This window comes from Gavia stellata, chromosome 31 (genome assembly GCF_030936135.1).
Source record: "Gavia stellata isolate bGavSte3 chromosome 31, bGavSte3.hap2, whole genome shotgun sequence".
In the NCBI taxonomy this organism is placed as follows: Eukaryota; Metazoa; Chordata; class Aves; order Gaviiformes; family Gaviidae; genus Gavia; species Gavia stellata.
The window spans coordinates 4082476-4100238 of record NC_082624.1 but is presented as its reverse complement, the minus strand read 5'-3'; the positions used below and the strand labels follow the sequence as shown (position 1 = coordinate 4100238).

At 64.6% G+C, this 17763-nt stretch overlaps 2 protein-coding genes across 4 annotated transcripts in view; both read left to right on the top strand.

Moving 5' to 3' along the window:
• PPP3CC (protein phosphatase 3 catalytic subunit gamma) overlaps positions 1-2091 on the top strand; it is a 34561-nt gene extending 32470 nt beyond the window's left edge. Inside the window, exons 13-14 of one of the 3 annotated variants that reach the window (XM_059831598.1) lie at positions 514-543; positions 1867-2091. In XM_059831598.1, the coding sequence (XP_059687581.1) occupies positions 514-543; positions 1867-2045 (209 nt within the window). In that variant the 3' untranslated portion in view covers positions 2046-2091. Of the gene's footprint in view, positions 1-513; positions 586-1866 lie in introns of all 3 variants that reach the window. The other 2 variants (XM_059831597.1, XM_059831599.1) reach the window with 2 other exon arrangements.
• An 8026-nt stretch (positions 2092-10117) lies between these two features.
• On the top strand, positions 10118-15281 carry SORBS3 (sorbin and SH3 domain containing 3). The gene is made up of 18 exons (XM_059831396.1): positions 10118-10225; positions 10339-10444; positions 10542-10765; positions 10840-10903; positions 10974-11112; positions 11223-11316; positions 11421-11462; positions 11587-11673; positions 12302-12357; positions 13314-13438; positions 13525-13604; positions 13693-13739; positions 13911-14025; positions 14106-14231; positions 14311-14751; positions 14845-14924; positions 15013-15119; positions 15201-15281. The coding sequence occupies exons 1-18, from the start codon at positions 10118-10120 to the stop codon at positions 15260-15262; spliced, it is 2103 nt and encodes a 700-aa protein (XP_059687379.1). The 3' UTR covers positions 15263-15281.
• The last annotated feature ends 2482 nt before the right edge of the window (positions 15282-17763 follow it).

Sequence of the window (17763 nt, the reverse complement as noted above, 5' to 3'; positions counted from 1 at the left end):
CATGGCTCTGGTGGTTGGGGCTTGGCTCTGGGGTGAATTCCACATAATTTAGCTTCTGAAGGTGGCCAGGGCATCCTAGAGCCACCAAACTGGGAGCAGGGGGGCTGTAAATGCAGGTGGAGACCCATGGCTCAGTCCGAGACTATCACTGTCCTTGCTGTGGGATGCCTGCGCGCCCGAGCCCTCCAGTGCACGCAGCAGCAAGGCGCCTCTCTCCTTCTCTGTTTCTTTCCATCGGATTTATCTGTGTGACAAGTCCAGCGAACGTGAGGAAAGGAGGCTCCCCTGTGTCAGTGCTCAGCAGACGCTAAACCTGAGGGAGTCCCCTTTCAGCCTTCCTCTCCAGCTCCTGTCACCTTTTTTTCCTCTTGCCAGTTGGTTTTGATTACGGTCGTCTCCAGTGGGGCTGGGAGGCTGTGGGCTCTGCGTTCGCAGCGATGATGTTACATCACTCACTGTCACTCTTTTTTTTCTGTCTTCATTTTTGCATGCCACTGTTCTTCTGTATTGCAGCCACAGTAGAAGCGGTAGAGGCACGGGAAGGTATGGCTAGAATCCGGCGAGAGACTCAAATCATCTCTGTGTGTGCGTGCGCTAATTTTAAAGAGCTTTATCAGCCTTATGGAAGCTTTTTACTCTTGCATCACCAGAAGTGGGGGAGGATGGGCCCCTGCTGGGAAGCAAAAAATACACGGTGGGCTGGTTCAAGTCTATTTTAGCCTTAATGAGGCTATTGCTTAGTGCAATACCTTTATTCCGAGAGTGCCCTCTCTCCGGAGCAGTTTGTGCTCTGGTGTCTCAAGACCTTGGTGTTGGGGTCCTGCAATCTGATCTCGGATGCCTCGTGGCTGAGTTCATCCCCTGGCTAACTCGATCCGGTGGAGGCTGCCGGCATGCTTGGTCAAAATCATCTAGGAAAGAGCGGATTGCGCGGCTCTGATGTAATGCTCGCCTTCTCCACAGGTGGGCCAAGGTGGTCCCAGTGTGGAGAAGCAGTTTTCTCCCTCTAGTTCGTGTAGAAATGAGGTTACTGGCTGGGGAGGTTTTCTCCTCGATAGCTCCTCCATTCAGCTACTGATGAATGGAGCCGTACCTCTGTGTAGAGAACTTTCCGATTACCAAGGGAAGTTTGTTTGTAAACCAGCCAAGTCCTTGTAAAAAGATCTGGCACAAACCCCTGTTTCTGAAATTATCTGTAATGCAAAGAAGTTAAACATTTGGTCCGTATCATCACCGCAAGGATGATGTACTCAGCCTCGTAGTGATGAAACAGAGATATGCGTGCCCTTGGTGGGATTTCATCACTCCTGAGACTGCCTGTGTGTCTCCTGGTCATGCAAGAAGCGTTGTGTTTGTGATCCGAGGGCTAGCTGTTCCCTCTCCTGGTGTTGCAGCGTGTGGTTTGTGTTGGAGTTAAAGCCTTGTGGTGGTGTCTTTGTTGTGTTGGTTTGGTTTTTGCCTTTTTTTTTGTTTTGGTTTTTTTTTTAGTATCCTGTTTTTCAGCTTTGAAAGTTTCCCGAGATTTCACTGTTGGGGACGTTGAGCACTTGTCTGGTCTTCAAGTTCCTACCACTAAACTGTATTAAAAGAGAAGCCATTAGGGAGCAGAGCAAGTCGCTGCAGTCTGGATCCTAGATTTTCCTGCCGTGACCTAGCGCAGTTCAACTTTCCAGCTGCACTGTGGTACCCACGTGAGCTGGCGATGCCAAAAATCACCTACGGACCCATCTCGTGGTTCCCGTAGCCAGACAGGTGCTTTCTGTCGCCCTGACTCTGTCCTGTACGTGTCTGGCGTGTGCTAAAGGGCTCCTATCCGGGCATCCACGGCTCAGGCTAACTCTTCTCTCTCGGCCCTTCTCTCTGCAGCCATTCGTGGATTTTCACCGCAGCACAAGATCCGCAGCTTCGAAGAAGCCAGAGGGCTGGATCGCATTAACGAACGCATGCCGCCACGCAAAGATTCAATGCACTCAGACGGGCCGGTGAACTTGGTAACCTCAACAAACTCTGCGGACAAGAATGGCACAGGGAAGAAAGCCCAGTAACGGTCCGAGCGCCCAATCTGCACCACTAAAGGATCCAAAACTTAATGAATTTTATTTATTTATTATTGGGGTGGGGTGGGGGCAGGGGAGAAACCAACTTCACCTGGAGGCACGTTCATAATCCAGTTTGCATCCATTCTGTAAGAAAGGTGACCATTTTGTAATTTTTTTTATTTATGTTCAATATATAAAAAGTCCATCTTTTTTTAATTTAGAAACCAATCTAACTGCTAGTGCATATATGAAGTGTTGTGCTGTACAGCTGACCTCTCCTCCACGAGAGGCAAACCTCCGTGGGGGGATTAAAAGAAACAAAAACAGTCCCAGGCAACTTGGGTCGTTGACTTTGGTACAATTCTGAGTTAGCCTGTGCTTTCAAAAGCAGGTCCTTTCGTTGAAGATAGGGTTGGTTTGGTTTTTCTTTTCACGACTGTCCTCTTCCCAGAGTTCGCTGTTGTTTTCTTCAACTTCTGGCCTACCTGCATCTGCTGCTTTAGCAAGCGATTCTGTGGAAGGCGCGTTGCGTGGTGCAACTGGCTGGGATCCGTCCCTCTTCCAAGGTGACATCCAAATGTTCAGGATTAGCTCTAAAGGACTCCAGTGTGTTATACCAATCACAGCACCTTTTCCTTCAGGAATTCCATTTTATTCCAGTGGAGCCCCAAGCAAAAATGGAACTGCTTGATAAGAACGCGAAGGCGGGTGGGAGAAGCGCTGCCCCTTGTTGCAGCTCCTCCCGAAGCTTCGGCCGTTCGGACTCAGTGCAGCCAGCTGTACGCCAGAGTTTGTCAGCCAGGGCTGCCCGTGCAGCAGAAATCCCTCTGGGAATCCCTCTGACTTGGAGCAGAGGAATTACCTCCACTCTCTAGCGATCAGCAGGTCTTTGGGAAATCTGCAGGGCCTGAATTTTAAAGGAAAAAGGGGGTGATTTATAACCTGTGGACAGAAAGACCGCCCCCGCTACCACCACCACATACTGCAGAGCCCGTGGCACGCTCCCCTGCGCCCGGCTCTCGAATTGGCCCTTGCTGATCCGTATTTGAGTGGTGGGCGTATGCGGTGGTCTCCCCTAAGCCAGCATCCCCTCTCAGTCACCCAGCATGCCTCTTTTGGGGGGGGGTTCACCTACTTGGGCTTACCCCACTGCCGGTTACCTTGTTAGCCAGCAGCTATTCCTCCGGCTCCAAAGGAGCCACGGGCACATCAGCCTTTCCCGGCAGCCGGAGGGGGTTTGCCGCCTTGCGATAAAGATTTGGGGAAGGATGGGTGACGGTGCTGCTCGTTTCTGTAGAGATGTGGCTTGTTGGCTGACGGCCAGTGGTGAGGCAGCTTTGCTAAAAAGCCCCTTGTTTTGGGAAGCGTGTCCCTCCCTCGGCTGCAGGGGAGGGAGGATGGTTTTACGGTAGGTCGGCAGGTAGAAGAACAGAGTGGATCTGGGCAGAAATTTTGGAAGGGTGTTTGTGGAGTGCTGGAGAGGGAGGGGGATCTCCCAGTGAAGGGAGGGTTTCCAGAGGACGCCCTCTTTGCGGCGTCAAGGGTTTTGAAGCTTGGATCTGTTAAGCAGAGCCTCGTTCTTTTGCTTAAACTTTGACCTGAAGCGAGTGTTGAAAAAGGATTTTGTGAGATTCCTGTTTGGTCGCTTCCCTTCCCCACATGTCATTTGAGCCGCGATTGCACGGAGTCAAAGCAGCAGCTTTTGGAAGCAAATCCCTTGCCAGCTTTCACTTCTTTTCCAACTTAACTGTCTATTATGCTTTCTCCAAGCAAGGGCAGCAGGTGAGCAGGCTTAGCCTCTAATAAGGGATGTTTGCCAGCCCCTTCTCTGGATCTTGCTGTCTTCCCTTTGTGCTCCGGCCCTAAGCTGCGATTCCAGCCACAGAGGAAAACAGCAACTTTGCAGGAAGCTTTCAAATTGTCTTATAATCATACGTCACTTAATTTCATGCCAGCCATTTAGGAAACCGTATCTGTGAGCAGACCACTGGGTTTTCACAAGAGACTTTTGAGTCGCATGCCTCCACTTTTTCTTTTTTTTCCTTTTTTACACGCCCACTGCTTTGCAAAAAGTGCGAGATGTTTTGAGCAAGCTTCTCTAACCCCATATGAGGCGTGGGGCCAGTTGCCTTTGTCTGTGAGTATTTCTTCTGTTTTTTAACGGCATCCTTTCTGAAACACAGTGAGCCGATGTGTGGTATCTTCCTCTGAGAGCGCAAACCGTGCAAAGGTGCTGCCCGTGCATGTTTGGGCATGTTGTTCTGACCCAGGCTGGGATCTCACCCAAGCAGCAGTTTTAGTCGGGAGCTTTGGGACGGGTGCCGCGGGGGGATGCTCGTACCCCGAGCCCGGCAGCCCGCGCCTGGGGGTTCAGCAGGGACCGTCCCTTTGCGGAGGGGGATTTGCTTTGCTCGCGGTTTTGTCCCCCAACCTTCTTCTCGTGCTCCGGCACCGCCAGCTCCCCGCAAAACCCTTTTGGCCCTCGTGCTTCGTGGTTTGCAGCCCTTGCAAAGCGCGGGGGGCTGACGGCGTTGCGAGGAGCTGTGACACACACCCCCAGTCCCTGGAGCTGGGTGTTGCCGAAAACGTCCCCGCGGCTGATGGGGCCGCAGCTTCGCAGCATCCCAGCCCAGGCGGGGCTGGTGCCTGTCGGGGAAGGCGGTTAATGGCTGGATGTGGGTCCCCCCGGCAGGGAGCCCTGCCCGGGAGCTGTACGGAAGCCGGCACGTATGGATGCCATACTGCCAGGCGAAGCGCAGGCTCCCGTTGCTGTAACAACGCTGGTGCTGGTCCCCCTTCCCTTGACATGAGTTCCCGAGGGGGTGAGGAGCAGCGATGGGGCGCGTGGGTGCTAATTACCCCTTCGATTGACTGATGCTTATCCATATAACACTCTCGGCGCTGGCGTCCCAGCCAAGCGCAGCCCCGGCCGGCGGCAGGAGCTGCAGGGAAGGCAGAGCTTTCCCCTGCTCCAGCGCCGAGCCGGGAAACCCCATCCCCTCTTCACAGGCTTTTGGGGAAGAGGGTGATGAAGACCTCGGGGCAGAGGCCAGCAGTCCGGGCGATGTCCCTCGCTCATCCCGGCAGAGCGCCCTGCCCTGATCCCCACCACGGCAAAACAAAAAATGCCAGAAATATGCAGATTTTTTTTTTCCCCCCTTCCCTCCTCCTTTCCCCCCACCCCACCCCTGCAAAGCCAGCGCCTTGGAGCTATGCACGTCTCAAGACCCCTCATCTCAGAGCTCCCGCCCGTCCCTTTCCCTCCCCGGCTGCCACCCGGAGCTTGGCAAACAGGACTCTGGGAACGCAAGCCAAGGAGCGCGACCGGCCCCGGGGAAAGCCCAGCCGCCTCCTCCGCAGGCTGGCCTCGCAGCCTGGGTTTTTTTGCATGTTATAGCAAGGTGCATGTAACAAGGAGGGGAGTCAGCAATGGGTCGGGTGGTGGGTTGAGTTCAAGCTTTTTATTTTTTTTTGGCGTTGGGAGAACCTCTTGCTGCCCGTGCCAGCCCGGGAGCCTGTCGCGGCGCTCGGGCACGGATCTGACCTAGCTAGGTGCGGTGGCAGGGATGCGTGGAGGCCCACCGGCCTCTGCCAGGGAGGACCTGAAGCCCCACGAGACACGTGCTGGGTGCAGTGATGGTGATTTTAGGGTTCTCGATGCTGAAGGATCATACGCCCGTTGCCTGGAGACTGCCTCCTTTTATTTTTTTTTCTTGCTTTTTTTTTTTTAGTTATGTTTAAAGGAGAAAAAAAATGGTGAAAATGTTATTTATTGGCAGAAATTATTTAATATAATTTCTTTTTTTTTGTGAACAAGGAATGAATTTGTTAGAACTGTCTTAATGTAAATTGGAAGTCATCTTTAAGGAAAAAAAAAAAAAAGTTAAAAATTGACACAGTCACTCGGCTCCGCTGTGGTTTATTTTGGGGTGCGCTGGGGTGCCTGGCTCCCCGGGGTGGAGGGCATGGCAAGGAGCCTCCGGGGTGCTGCCTGGCTTTTGGGAAGGAAGGGAGAAAGGTTTTAGTCTCTGCTTTACAGCCGCTGCCTCACTCAGGGCCCCTCTCCGGGGCCAGGGCAGCGCCGAGACGGCGTCTCCCAACCTCCCCGGCACGTCGGCACTTGCGAAGTCGCTCCCGGGCGCTTTTGTTGGAGAGCTCTCGGCTCCCTCTCCTCGCCCCTCCATCCTTCCAGCCGCTGGCTGAGTAAATAACCCTCCTCCTGCCGCCTTCCTGGGTGCCAAGGAGGAAGAGGAGGGTATTTGCTGGCTCTTGTTTCACCCCTCAGCTCCTTCCTCGCCCCTCTTGCGGGCTGCCTCCTCTGTGCCGTGGGCTTGCAGCGCTTTGGCGAGCAGCCCTGGTGTTGGTGTTGGCCAGGCTCCATCCTGCTGGGTTACAGCTCCGACGCCAGCCTGATTCCCCCGGCTCCTGCCCGGGGATCCCCAACCTGTGCCCCGGTGCAGGGCCGAGCAGGGGGGCAGGAGCTGGCTTGGGCAGCGGTCCTGGCTCTGGCATCGCCTGCTCCCTGCCTGGCTGGGGAGCCGGGGCAACCTGGCTCCCAGCTGTGGCTGCCACATCTGGCTTCTTCCCCTGCAGCACCTCTGCCCGCTGCCGGTGCTGCTCGGCTCAGCGTCTCGCCGTCGAGTTTAGCTCACCACGTGCAATCTGTTTGCCGGCTCCGGCTCCCCAGGCTGCCGTGTGACAGCCATTCCCGGTCCCCAGCTGCCAGAAGCATCCAGGGTGCGACCGGAGAAGGGATGCTCCGGCTCTCCCACCCCTTTCCTGGGTGTTCCCACCAAACAGTGGGGAGCCACCAGCAACCTGTCCTGTGCCCAGCATGGCTGCCCAGCCCTGAGCTCCCCGACCCTCGGCGTGGGCAGGACCCGGCACTGGTCTTGGCAACGAGGGGCTCCGGCAGCTGCCCACGACAGCCCTGATCAAGAGAGCATCTCCCGGCCTGGCCGCGCGCTCCCGGCTGGCATCGCCGCACTGAGCAAACAGGAAACACTCGCCCTTTGTTAATCCTGTCCCAGGCTGCGCGTTAAATATTTATCTGCGAGCGGAGGCTGGTGCTGGGAGCCGGGCGGAGGGAGGCAGGGCCGGCCCCGGAGGCTGCTCGCCCGGCAAGGGGACGGTGCATGGGGCTGCGGAGGTGAGTCCGGTCCCTGCCCGGGGCAGCTGGCCCCCCAGGGTGGGCTGCAGCGGCGTGGGGTGGCCGGGACCCCGCTGCCTGGGGGAGGGCAGTGCCAGCGGGAGCTGTGACCTCCAGCGATGTCACTCGGCACCCGGCGGGCTGGAGGGGACCGTGTCACCCCCTTGGCGAGCAGGGGATGGGGTCTGGGCTCCCCTCGCAGGGTTTAACCCTTTCCCCGGGTGCCCGTGGCTGTGCCCCCGGCCCCCCTGCCCTCTCTGCCCTTGTCTCCCCAAGTTTCCCCGGCAGGACCTATTCCCGTCCCCAATTTGTTTCCTCCTTGCGGTGTCCCCGGCTTGCACCGGTGCTCGAGACAAGCGGCCCCGGTGCTCGAGACAAGCGGCCCCGTCCCCATGGCTGTTGGATGGGGAGCTGTGTCCTCCAGGGCTGTGTCAGCGGGGAGCACACCCACTCCTGTCCCCTTTGTCCCCTGGGTGCAGCATCGCAGCGTGGCGGGGGTCGGACCCATCATCCCCAGCAGCCGCTTCTGGCAGGGGACGGGTGGTTTGGTGGGGACCGAGGGATGGCTGGTGCTTGGCCATCATCCTCCCACACGAGCTCCCGTGGGGACAGAGGCCTGAGCTCACGTGGGGTAGAGGAAGGGCCGGGGCTGCCCCGTTTCGGGGCTGTCAGCAGTTTCGGGGAGCGGCGAGCAGGAAGCAGCCAGTGGGCGAGCGCGGCGGAGGCTGGGACACGGGCGCTGCCGGAGGGGATGAGGTGGGCTACGGGGCACCCGCAGAGCAGGGCACGGAGGTGTTAACGGGGGGTCCCCAATGCCCAGGACCCTGGGGTGGAGGGGATGGAGGGTCACCCGTGGGAAAGCAGGCGGCAGCGGGGACGGGGACTGTGCTTTCACCGTGCCCTCCTCGTGCTGGGGCTTGGGGGGCTGTGGGAGCATGGAGCCCCGCTCCCCACCTCCGCCGGGCGCTTCCCTCCCCATCTTCTCCCAAAAACCCCTCTAAGTCCCCGGCTCCATCCCAGCGGGGGGTGGCTGCTGGCGGGGGGCCGGCGACGCCAGGCTCGCCCCGTTTCGTCAGCGGGGCCTGGGTGCGCGGGAACGCGTGCGCGGGGCGTGGGATGAGTTCAGCCTCTTGGCTCGCCTCCCTGGATCTCGTCCCTGGAAATGTCACTGGAAACTCTGAATGGGCCGGCCCCGCTCCAGAGCGGGGAGCGCTGGGGGGGTGAGCGCACCCCAGGGGGGCCGGGGCATGCGGGTACCCGCCGCCGGGGAGGACGGCGGCTGCTGACCCAGCCGGGGGATGCTGTCGGGGGGCTCTCGCCGCCGGCCGCCCGCAACGCGCTGGGGCCCCCGCTCTCCTTCCCCCAGCAAAGTTTGCGCCGTGCATTTTTCTTCCCTGCCGCTCGCAGCTCCGTCCCGCTCGCTGCGGGGCTCCCCGAGCCTCTGGCCCCGCCGAGGCCGGTGCTGCCCGGGGGCCCCCGGCCGGCACCACCCAGGAGGTAAGAGCTGGCTCAGGGGCCGGCGAGGAGGGGGTGACCGATGGGGACCCGCTCCCCAGGGCCAGGTTTTGGGGGATGGTCTGCGGGAGCGGGATGGGGCTGAGCCCCATGGGGCAGCAGGAGGGCACTGTGCTGGGAATGGAGTGGCAGTGGTCGGGGTGTCCTGGGGGGGTGGGAGTCTGCACCCCACTTTCTGTGCCCCAGGGCAAGTCATTCCCAGGGCCTCAGCTTCCCCACAGTGGGGATAGCCATTAATTACAGCCTTGCGGGCTGCAGAGCCTCAGGCGGTCTCGGGAGGGAGGAACGGGGTGTCCCCAACCCGCTCTGCCCTGCCTGTGGCACACCGGGCACCGTGCCGGGCTAACACCCCCCCGGCAGCACCGGCTGCCCTGTTTGAGGGGGGGTCTGCGTGGTGCCGGGCTCAGCATGGGTCCCCCGTGGCATCTGCGAGTCCCGTGGGCGATGCCCGTGCCCTGGTGGGGATGGAGATGCTGGGGGACGAACAAGGACACGGGTGTCCCCCAAAGATTCCGGGGGCTGCTCTTGCCCCTGGAGCCATCCCATGCCAACGCAGCCCCGTGTCTCCCCACAATGGTGTCGGGAGCCGTTACGGGGGTCCCGTCCCCCCCCGGCTGCCCCCCACCCCGTGCTGCGGCCCTGGCACCGCCGTGCAACTGGTGAGTCACGGCGCGTCGCCCTCCCGGCGGGGTGGTGCCGGGCTTGGCGCGTTCCCGACGCCTCTCCCCTCCTTCCCCTCTCCCCTCCCTGTTTGCGCTGCAGGGCGGGGAAAATACTTCTGCCTTTTCGTGCTTCTCGGCCCCGGGGAGGCTCGGCCCTGGCAGCTCTCCCGGCGTGGCACTGCCTGACGCCGCTGCCACCACGTGCCTGGGCAGGAGGGCACCGGCACCAGCTGCATCCCACCATGCCGCGCCGGCATGCCGGGACGATGGGCAGGAAGCTCGGCCGTCGCCCTGGCCTGCCCAGGGGTGTTTTCTCCCCAGAGAGCCTGGGGGGAGGCTGGATCCATCCATGCTGCAGAGCTGGAGCTGGGAGAGGGGCCAGGTGATCCGGATCCGGCCATGGTGCGGTTGAGGCCGCATGGAAAACACATGGGAAGCTGTGCCAGGGCTGTTTCTGGCCGGGAACAGACGCTTTTCCCGGCACCGCGGGGCTCCCCAGCCTGGGGACGGTGCCACGGTGGTCATCACCCCTCCGCGGGGGTGCCTGTGAATAACGGGGGACGGTCCCCCATGGTGGGGATGGAGCCGGGATGGGGCTCCCCCGGAGCCCCCAGCCTTTTGGCAAAGCCCGGTGAGCTGAAGCCACCGGCGGGGAGCGTCCGGCAGAGAGGGACGGGACCCGCCGTCAGCGCAGCCGCTTTCCCCCACAGGGCAGAGGCAGCCCCAGGGTGCCGTCCTGACACCCCACGGCCATGGCGGGCCAGCTCCTGTCCCCTGACGCCGGCCAGGCTCTGGGCATGGAGGATGTCCCCCCCTTCCACCCACCACCGTGGGTGCCCCTGCAGCACACGGCGACGCGGGTGAGTGGGGCCGGGGACTGCTGCATGCCTGGGGGGATTTGGGCAGCCGCTCCGCCTCCATCCCTTTGCCACCGCTGCGTTGCCCCCACGCCAGCCACCTCCTTGTGCCGCAGGTGCCCGTCATCCGCCACCGCGGCTCCAACACGCTGAATTTTGACTTCCACGATCCGGCAACCCGCGGTGTGGCCGAGCGTGGCCGGGCGGCCCCCAGGACCTCAGGTACCTGCCCCGAGCATCCCCAGGGACATCCCCGCGGGCTCTCCCGAGCGATGCTCGGCAGAGGGCAAGGGCTCACCCTCGCCCGCCTCGTCCCCAGCGAACGAGTGGTACCAGACCTGGCCGGCCAAGGAGGCGAAGGCACCCAGCACCCCGGCGCCCGCCGGCCCCATGCCCGGCCCTGGGGCCAGCCCCACCTGCCCCCGGCCGCCGGGCTGGTCGGCCACCTGGACCAAGGACAGCAAACGGCGGGAGAGGCGCTGGGTGAAGTACGACGGCATCGGGCCGGTGGACGAGACAGGGATGCCCATCGCCTCGCGCTCAGTGAGTCGGGGGCACAGGGGTGGGGTTCCCCCCCAACCTCGTCACCCCCTCACCGCCCCGCCGTGTCCCCGCAGAGCGTCGACCGGCCCCGTGACTGGTACCGCAGCATGTTCCGGCAGATCCACCGCAAGCTGCCAGGTGAGTCCGGGTGCTGCGGCATGGCACAGCTTGGCACAGCACCCGCTCACCTCCTCCTCCATCCCCACAGAGCCGGACTGGGATGCCCATCGCTGCCCCATGGGTAAGCTCGCCCCCCCGCCCACCGCGGTGCCTCCGTCCCCCCCAGAGCCGCGGAGGAAAGGGCCATCACTGGCCGAGCCCCCCGGCACGCCCAACGGCCTGGACTGGTGAGTGTGGCACAAAACGGCATTTAAATGGTGCCGGGGGACCCATTCCCTCGTGGGGTGCCCACAGAGTGGGGGGCTGCTGGGGCTGAGCTCCTCCCGGCTCCCCGCAGGACCAGCTGGAGTGACACCAGTGCCACCGCGGAGCCCGGCAGCATTTTTGACTATGAACCGGGGAAATCCTCGGTGCTGGAGCAGCCGCAGCAGGTAGGCAGCCCTGGCACCTCTGGCCCTGGCTCAGCCCCGGCACAGAGATATGCTGACGGGTGCTGCGGCAGGCACACGCCTAACTGGCCCCTTGCCCTTTCCAGTCCCCGGCAGCGGTGCCGCTGGCACGGGCTCAGCCCATCGAGGTAAGCTGCCGATGGCAGGTTGGGGACCAGGGGTGGCAGCGGGGGTCCCAGTGCCCATGCTGCTGGGATGTGGGGTGCAGGCAGCACCAGCCTTGCCCGCCGCAGCCCCGTCCTGCCTGCGCAGGTGCTGCTGGAGCAGGAGCTGGAGCAGCTCAGCGAGGAGCTGGACAAGGACATGAGGGCCATGGAGACGCGCCAGCACCCTTGCCAGGTACCCCGGCCCCTGCCCGCCCGTGCCAGCCTGGGGCTCTCCTGCTGCCCCTCGTCCCTCCCGGGGGCTGGGTGGCACTGAAGGGACACGCAGGGCTGATGGCGGGTTCATCCAGCTGTGTGCACAGCCAGCTGTGTGCAAGGCTTGAGCATGCGCGTGGCAGGATGCGTGCACAGCCGGATGCATACACACCTGGATGCAGGCACAGCCGGGTACACGCATGGCTGGATGTCTGCACAGCTGGATGCAGGCATGGCCGGGTACATGCATGGCTGGATGTCTGCACAGCTGGATGTAGGCACGGCCGGGTACATGCGTGGCTGGATGCATGCACAGCTGGATGCAGGCACGGCCGGGTAGACACATGGCTGGATGCCTGCACAGCTGGGTGCAGGCACAGCTGGATGCATGCACAGCCAGCCGGTTGGCATCTAGCCGTGGCCGTGGCCTAGCCGGCGTGGCCGTGGCCTTGGCCGTGGCCGTGGGACGCTAGGACCCTGTCTCACCGCGCCGTCCGTCCGGCAGTTATTGGCGCAGCCGGGCGCTGGACTCCCTCGCTTCCCGTGGAGACTCAGCCTCTTGGATGATTAATTTTTCTCTCCCACCCCCTCCCGCTCCTCTCCGGCAGAGCTCGGCGGCTGCTCCCACCGCTCGCTCCCCTGCTCCGGCCTCCCCGGCGGCTCGGTGAGTAGAGCCAGCGGCTTCCCGCACCCCGAACCCCAAATCCCACTGTCCCGGGCCCCACTCGTGACGAGGGGCAGCAGTGGGACGGGGCCCCACGTTGGCGGGGGGGGCAGGCGGGACCGTCCCTCCAGTGTCCAGGCTCCCACGGCAGGGTGGGGGTCCCCACAGACCCCCACGGAGCCCTCCGTGGCACTGCTGGCCACCTCAGCCCCACCATACCCCGCCAAGGGTGGGGGACCCCGGCACCGGGCCGGCTGCCCGGTGGGTGGGACGGGGCCAGACCGGGGCTGACCCTTTCCCCCGTCCAGCCCGTGCGGGGACGGCGTGTCCCGGGGTTTGGCTCAGACCCAGGGGAGGTGACGGCGGTTGGATTCCCACCACCGTGTCCCCATGTCCCTGCTGCCACTGGCACGGGGAAGGGACACTTGTGTCAGCGGGTGCTGGTGCACCCCGGGATGGGGTGGGCACCCCGGGGCATCCCCACGGCCCCGTGCCCTGCCCCGGCAGCGGGAGGAAAACAAACAAACAAGTGCTCCGCTTCTTGTAGGACCTACCGTAACCCTCCAGGGGTGTGCATGGGGAATGGAGGGCTGCCTGCCCCCCTGCCTGACCCCCCCTCTGGGCTGGGGGGGGAATTTGGGCTCTTTAAGCGCCCCCGGGAGCGGGGTTATCCATTAGCCAAGCGGCCCTCCCCGGTGCTCGCCTGCTCCCTGCTTCCTGCTCTGCGGCAGCAGGGACGTGCCGCCGGCACTGCTGGCAAACTTTGGACCCGTCCCGCCTGGCTGCCTCCGGGACGAGACCCTGGGGGGGCGCAGCCGGGGCACCCCGACATCCCGGTCCCGGGGGACCCAGGGGTTCTGCCCCGGGAGGGCAGCGGGGTCGCAAGCAAGGAGGGTGCGTGGCAGTGGGGATGGACGTGGGGTTCAGCCTCGCCCTGAGCCGCCGTCACCCCGCAGGAGCCCCCTGTCACCCCGCCGGCTGCGGAGCCCCCCTGGCACCCACCACCCGCCCGCCAGCCCCGGCATGGAGCGGGGTGGCCTGGGGCTGGCCAGCGACCGGAGCCGTGCAGCCCCCGGCAGAGGTAAGCCCCCGCTCCGAGCCATGCCATGCCATGGGGCACCCCATGCACCCTGGCCCCGCCAACCGGTGACACCCCGCTCTTTGCAGACACCCTCAGGCCAGGGACCCTCCCCAGCCTGTCCGACGTGGGGGACCCCGCGGAGGCCGTCAGGAGGGAGGAGAAAAAGGTGAGGCCGGGATGGTGCCATCCCATCTGGGATTGGGAATGGCCAGGACTGAGGGCGTACCCCCATAACTGCTCCTCTCCCTCCCCAGATGAAAGCCGCTCGCCTCAAGTTTAACTTCCAAGCCGAGTCACCCAAGTAAGTGACGGTGCTGCTGGGGGTCCCCGCTGTGCCCCCACGGTCCCTCGGGCAGGGAATGGGGACCAGCGGAGCCCTGGGATGTGGGGTGACCATTCCGGCCGGGCTGGGGACAGGTCGGTGCCCCCCGGGACTGGCACCAGCTGCGTCCCTGAGCGCTGCCGCTTGCAGGGAGCTGACGCTGCAGAAGGGGGACATCGTCTACATCCATAAGGAGGTGGACAGGAACTGGCTGGAGGGAGAGCACCACGGCCGCGTGGGCATCTTCCCCTCCAACTACGTGGAGGTGAGCCGGGGGGATGGAGAGGAGGTGGCCGGGCTTGGCGAGCCCGGTGCTGACCCTCACCCATGTTCCCCCCCACCAAGATCCTGCCCCCCACGGAGGTGCCCAAGCCCATCAAGGCACCCACCATCCAGGTGCTGGAGTACGGGGAGGCCCTGGCGCTCTACAACTTCCGAGGGGAGCTGCCCGTCGAGCTCTCCTTCCGCAAGGTATCACCATGCCGTGCCGTGCCGTGCCATGCCGTGCCATGCCATGCCATGCTAACCCATCCTCTTGTCCCATCACCAGGGCGAGCGGGTCTGCCTGGTGCGGCGGGTGGATGAGAACTGGTATGAGGGGCGCATCTCCGGCACCAGCCGTCAGGGCATCTTCCCCGCCACCTACGTGCAGGTGCTGAAGGAGCCGCGGGTGAAAGCCACCGCCGAAGACTTCCCACCCTCGCCCGCCTCTGCCAGCCCCCGGCCCCCGGCCGGCTCCCCATCCCTGCAGCGCTCACCCGGTCCCCGGGGCCCCCCGCCTTCCACCAGCTCCCCCCGGGTGGCGGAGCGGGGTCCCAGCGAGGCTGGTGGGTGCCCGTCCTCACCCCGCCACCTCGGCTTCACCTTCCCCACCTCCCCAAAGCTGCCCCGCGCCGGCGTCCCGAACCCCTTGCCAGCCCCCGCCGGCCCCCTGCACCCCGCGGCCACCCATGCCCAGGAGCCCTGGCACCCAGCCTGGCCCCCCGAGCAGGTGAGAGACCCCCCCGGCCCAGCACCATGCCCCAGCACCTCTGGGGTTGTGGGTGTTGCCCCATAACGCTGCACCCATCCTCTCCCCCTGCAGCGCGCGGCCATGGGGGCACCCACCAGCACCCGCCCCGAGCCCGCCCCGTCCTACAACGGCTCCGAAATCCAGTGGACCCCGTAAGTAGGGCCAGGAGCAGCACCATGGCACGGTGTCCTCACGCAGGACCAGTGGCAATGTGGGCTCTGGCCACACTGTGTCTCGCAGGTACCGGGCACTGTACCAATACCGGCCCCAAAACGCCGATGAGCTGGAGCTGCTGGAGGGGGACCGGGTGGACGTCATGCAGCAGTGTGACGATGGCTGGTTCGTGGGTACGTGGCCACCGGGACGGGGACGCGGACGGGATGCCACCGCAGCCGTTCACTGCCTCGCTTTGCCTTTCCCCTCCCCAGGCGTGTCCAGGAGGACGCAGAAATTCGGCACTTTCCCCGGCAATTACGTGGCACCGGTGTGACCCACGGCGCAGAGAAGAGGAGCCCAGCGGGAGATGTGGGGCCGGTGGCTCCCCGATGTCGCACCTCGGCTGCCTGGCATCCCCACCGTGTCCCCTCCATGTCCCCCCATGGGGACGAAGTGCCTCCAGCTCCCTCCTGCCCCTATGGGGCTGCTTCTAACAGGGACCAATCCCCCCTGCCCGGGGGTCTTCCCCACCCAGGTGCCTTAACCCGACCCCTCCTCACCGCTGCCCAGTGCCTTATAGCCCACTGTCCCGGTGGCCATAGCTCCCCCTCCCTCTCCGTCCGGTGCCGGGGGGGGCCTGGCCGGTGCCGAGCCTGGCCGTGACGGCTGTGACCCGAGATGCTGGTCCGGGACCGTGCCATGCGCCCAAGAGTCGCGTTTGCTTCTTGTCCATCATTAAAGCTCAGCTCAGCCCAAGCCGAGGCCCTGCCTGGTGGTGCCGGGACGGGAGGGAACCGGTGTGGTGGTACCCACGGAGAGACGTGGGGCAGGGGCCCGCGGGACACTGCGTGGGGCAGTGGGGCTGCACGTGGGGCTGTGGTGGTCCCCGTGGCGTAGCGATGCTGAGTGGCGGTGACACCGTGGGGCCGCAGTGCTGTGGGGGCGCATGCAGCGCTGCATGGGACTGCAACAGTGCCAGAGGGGTGCTGCAAGGCCTCATGTGGGGCTGCAGTGGTGCTTACGGGGTTGCAGTGGGGCATGTGGAGCTGCAACAGTGGGTGTGGGGGTTTGCAGTGGTGCGTGTGAGGTTGCAAGGTGGCATGTAGGGCTGCAGTGGTGCTTGTGGGGTTGCAACGGGGCACGTGGAGCTGCAGCGGTGCATGTGGGGGGTTGCAGTGGTGCAAGTGAGGTTGCAAGGGTGCATGTGGGGCTGCAACGGTGTCCGTGGGGCTGCAATGGTGCCCGTGGGGGGTTGCACAGGGCTACGACGGCGCATGGGGCTGATGCTGCGCGGGGCGTGATGGTGCACGGGGCAGCGACGCTGCGTGGGACAGTGATGCCCCGAGGGGCAGCGATGCTGCGTGGGGGCGCGGGGCCGCCCCCCCAGCCCACGGGCCGGCTCCCAGGGCACCTCCCGGCCCCTGTGCCCGGCGCCCCCCCCGCCACACCGCCCCGGGCCCCGCGCCGTGCGCCCCGTCGGGGCGGCCGTGCCCGCAGACGGCGCTGCGGAGCCTCCGCCCGGCCCGGCCCGGCCCCGTCGGGCTCCGCCGGCCCCTTCCGAGGGGGCGGTGCCGCCGCCGGGGCCGCGCTCGGCTCCGCCGCCCCACGGGGCCGCCCGGCTCGGCCGCCCGCCGGTGAGTGCACCCGGGGGGCTGCGGGGGGGACGGCGCGGGGGGCGCGGGGGGCGCGGGCCCCGGGATGCTGCCGGCTGTCGGGGGGTGCCCGTCCCTCGGGGATGCAGCTCGCGGGGGTGCCGGTGCCCCGGGGGTGCCCGGAGTGCTGCTCCCCCGGGCAGGGGAGGCGGGGGGGGGGGGTGCGGACAGCCTGTCCCGCAGGTGTGTCCGTGTGTCCCCGTGTCCCCTGCGCCTCCTGGCATCGCCTGTCACCCGCCGTCACGCCTCGCGGGGTGCCAGGCGGCACCGCCAGCCGCCACGGCCACAACAGCATCGCTGTGCGCCGGGGTGCGGAGCCTGGGCCAAGGTGGGGGGCAGGGGACGGACTGGGGGTGCAGGGGATGGAGGGGGGGTGCAGGGGACGGAGGAGGGGTGCAGGGGACAGAGGAGGGGTGCAGGGGACAGAGGAAGGGTGCAGGGGATAGAGGAAGGGTGCAAGGGGCAGAGGAAGGGTGCAAGGGGCAGAGGAAGGGTGCAAGGGGCAGAGGTGGGGCGCGAGGGCTGGAGGAGGGGTGCCAGGCTGTTGGGGGTTTCGGGGGTCGTGCCCAGCCGGGCGTCGGGGTCCCCGGGGCGGCAGACCTCGCTGCCCAGGGATGCTGAGCGGGGCTGGGCGTGGGGAGGGGGTTTGGGGTTTCCTCCCAGCGCTGCGAAGCCCAGCCCAGGAAATTCTTCCGGGCAGCCTCTCAAGCCCCTCTTTGTGCGCTTGGGATTTTTAAAATGCCTTCCCCGGCGGTTGCGGACGGGGTGCCCGGCTCCCGCAGCCACCCCGGGGCTGTGCCGGTGGGGCCGGGCCCGGCTGGGCTGCCGGGTGCCGGCTGCGGTGGGACGGGACGGGGCTGGGCTGGTGTGGGACAGCCGGACAGGGAGCAGCGATGCCAGACCTGACATTTAGGGGAAGGGGTTGCCCATTCCCGCTGGTCCCATCGAAGCTAAGGGCTTCCACGCTCGCTGGCGTGCCACCGGGACCCCGTACCACCCCGGGGGATCCTCAGCATCCTTTCCCGGCGTGGGTTTGCTGCAGGACGAGGGACTCGGGGTGGTGGTTCTCACAGCCCTGCTGCGCACCCGGACCCTGCTGCGGTGAGCAGCAGGATCCTTCCCTCGGCGGCCGCTGGCTGCCCTCGCAGCCGCATCCTCCCCTCCAAACCCCGCTGGCTTGGCC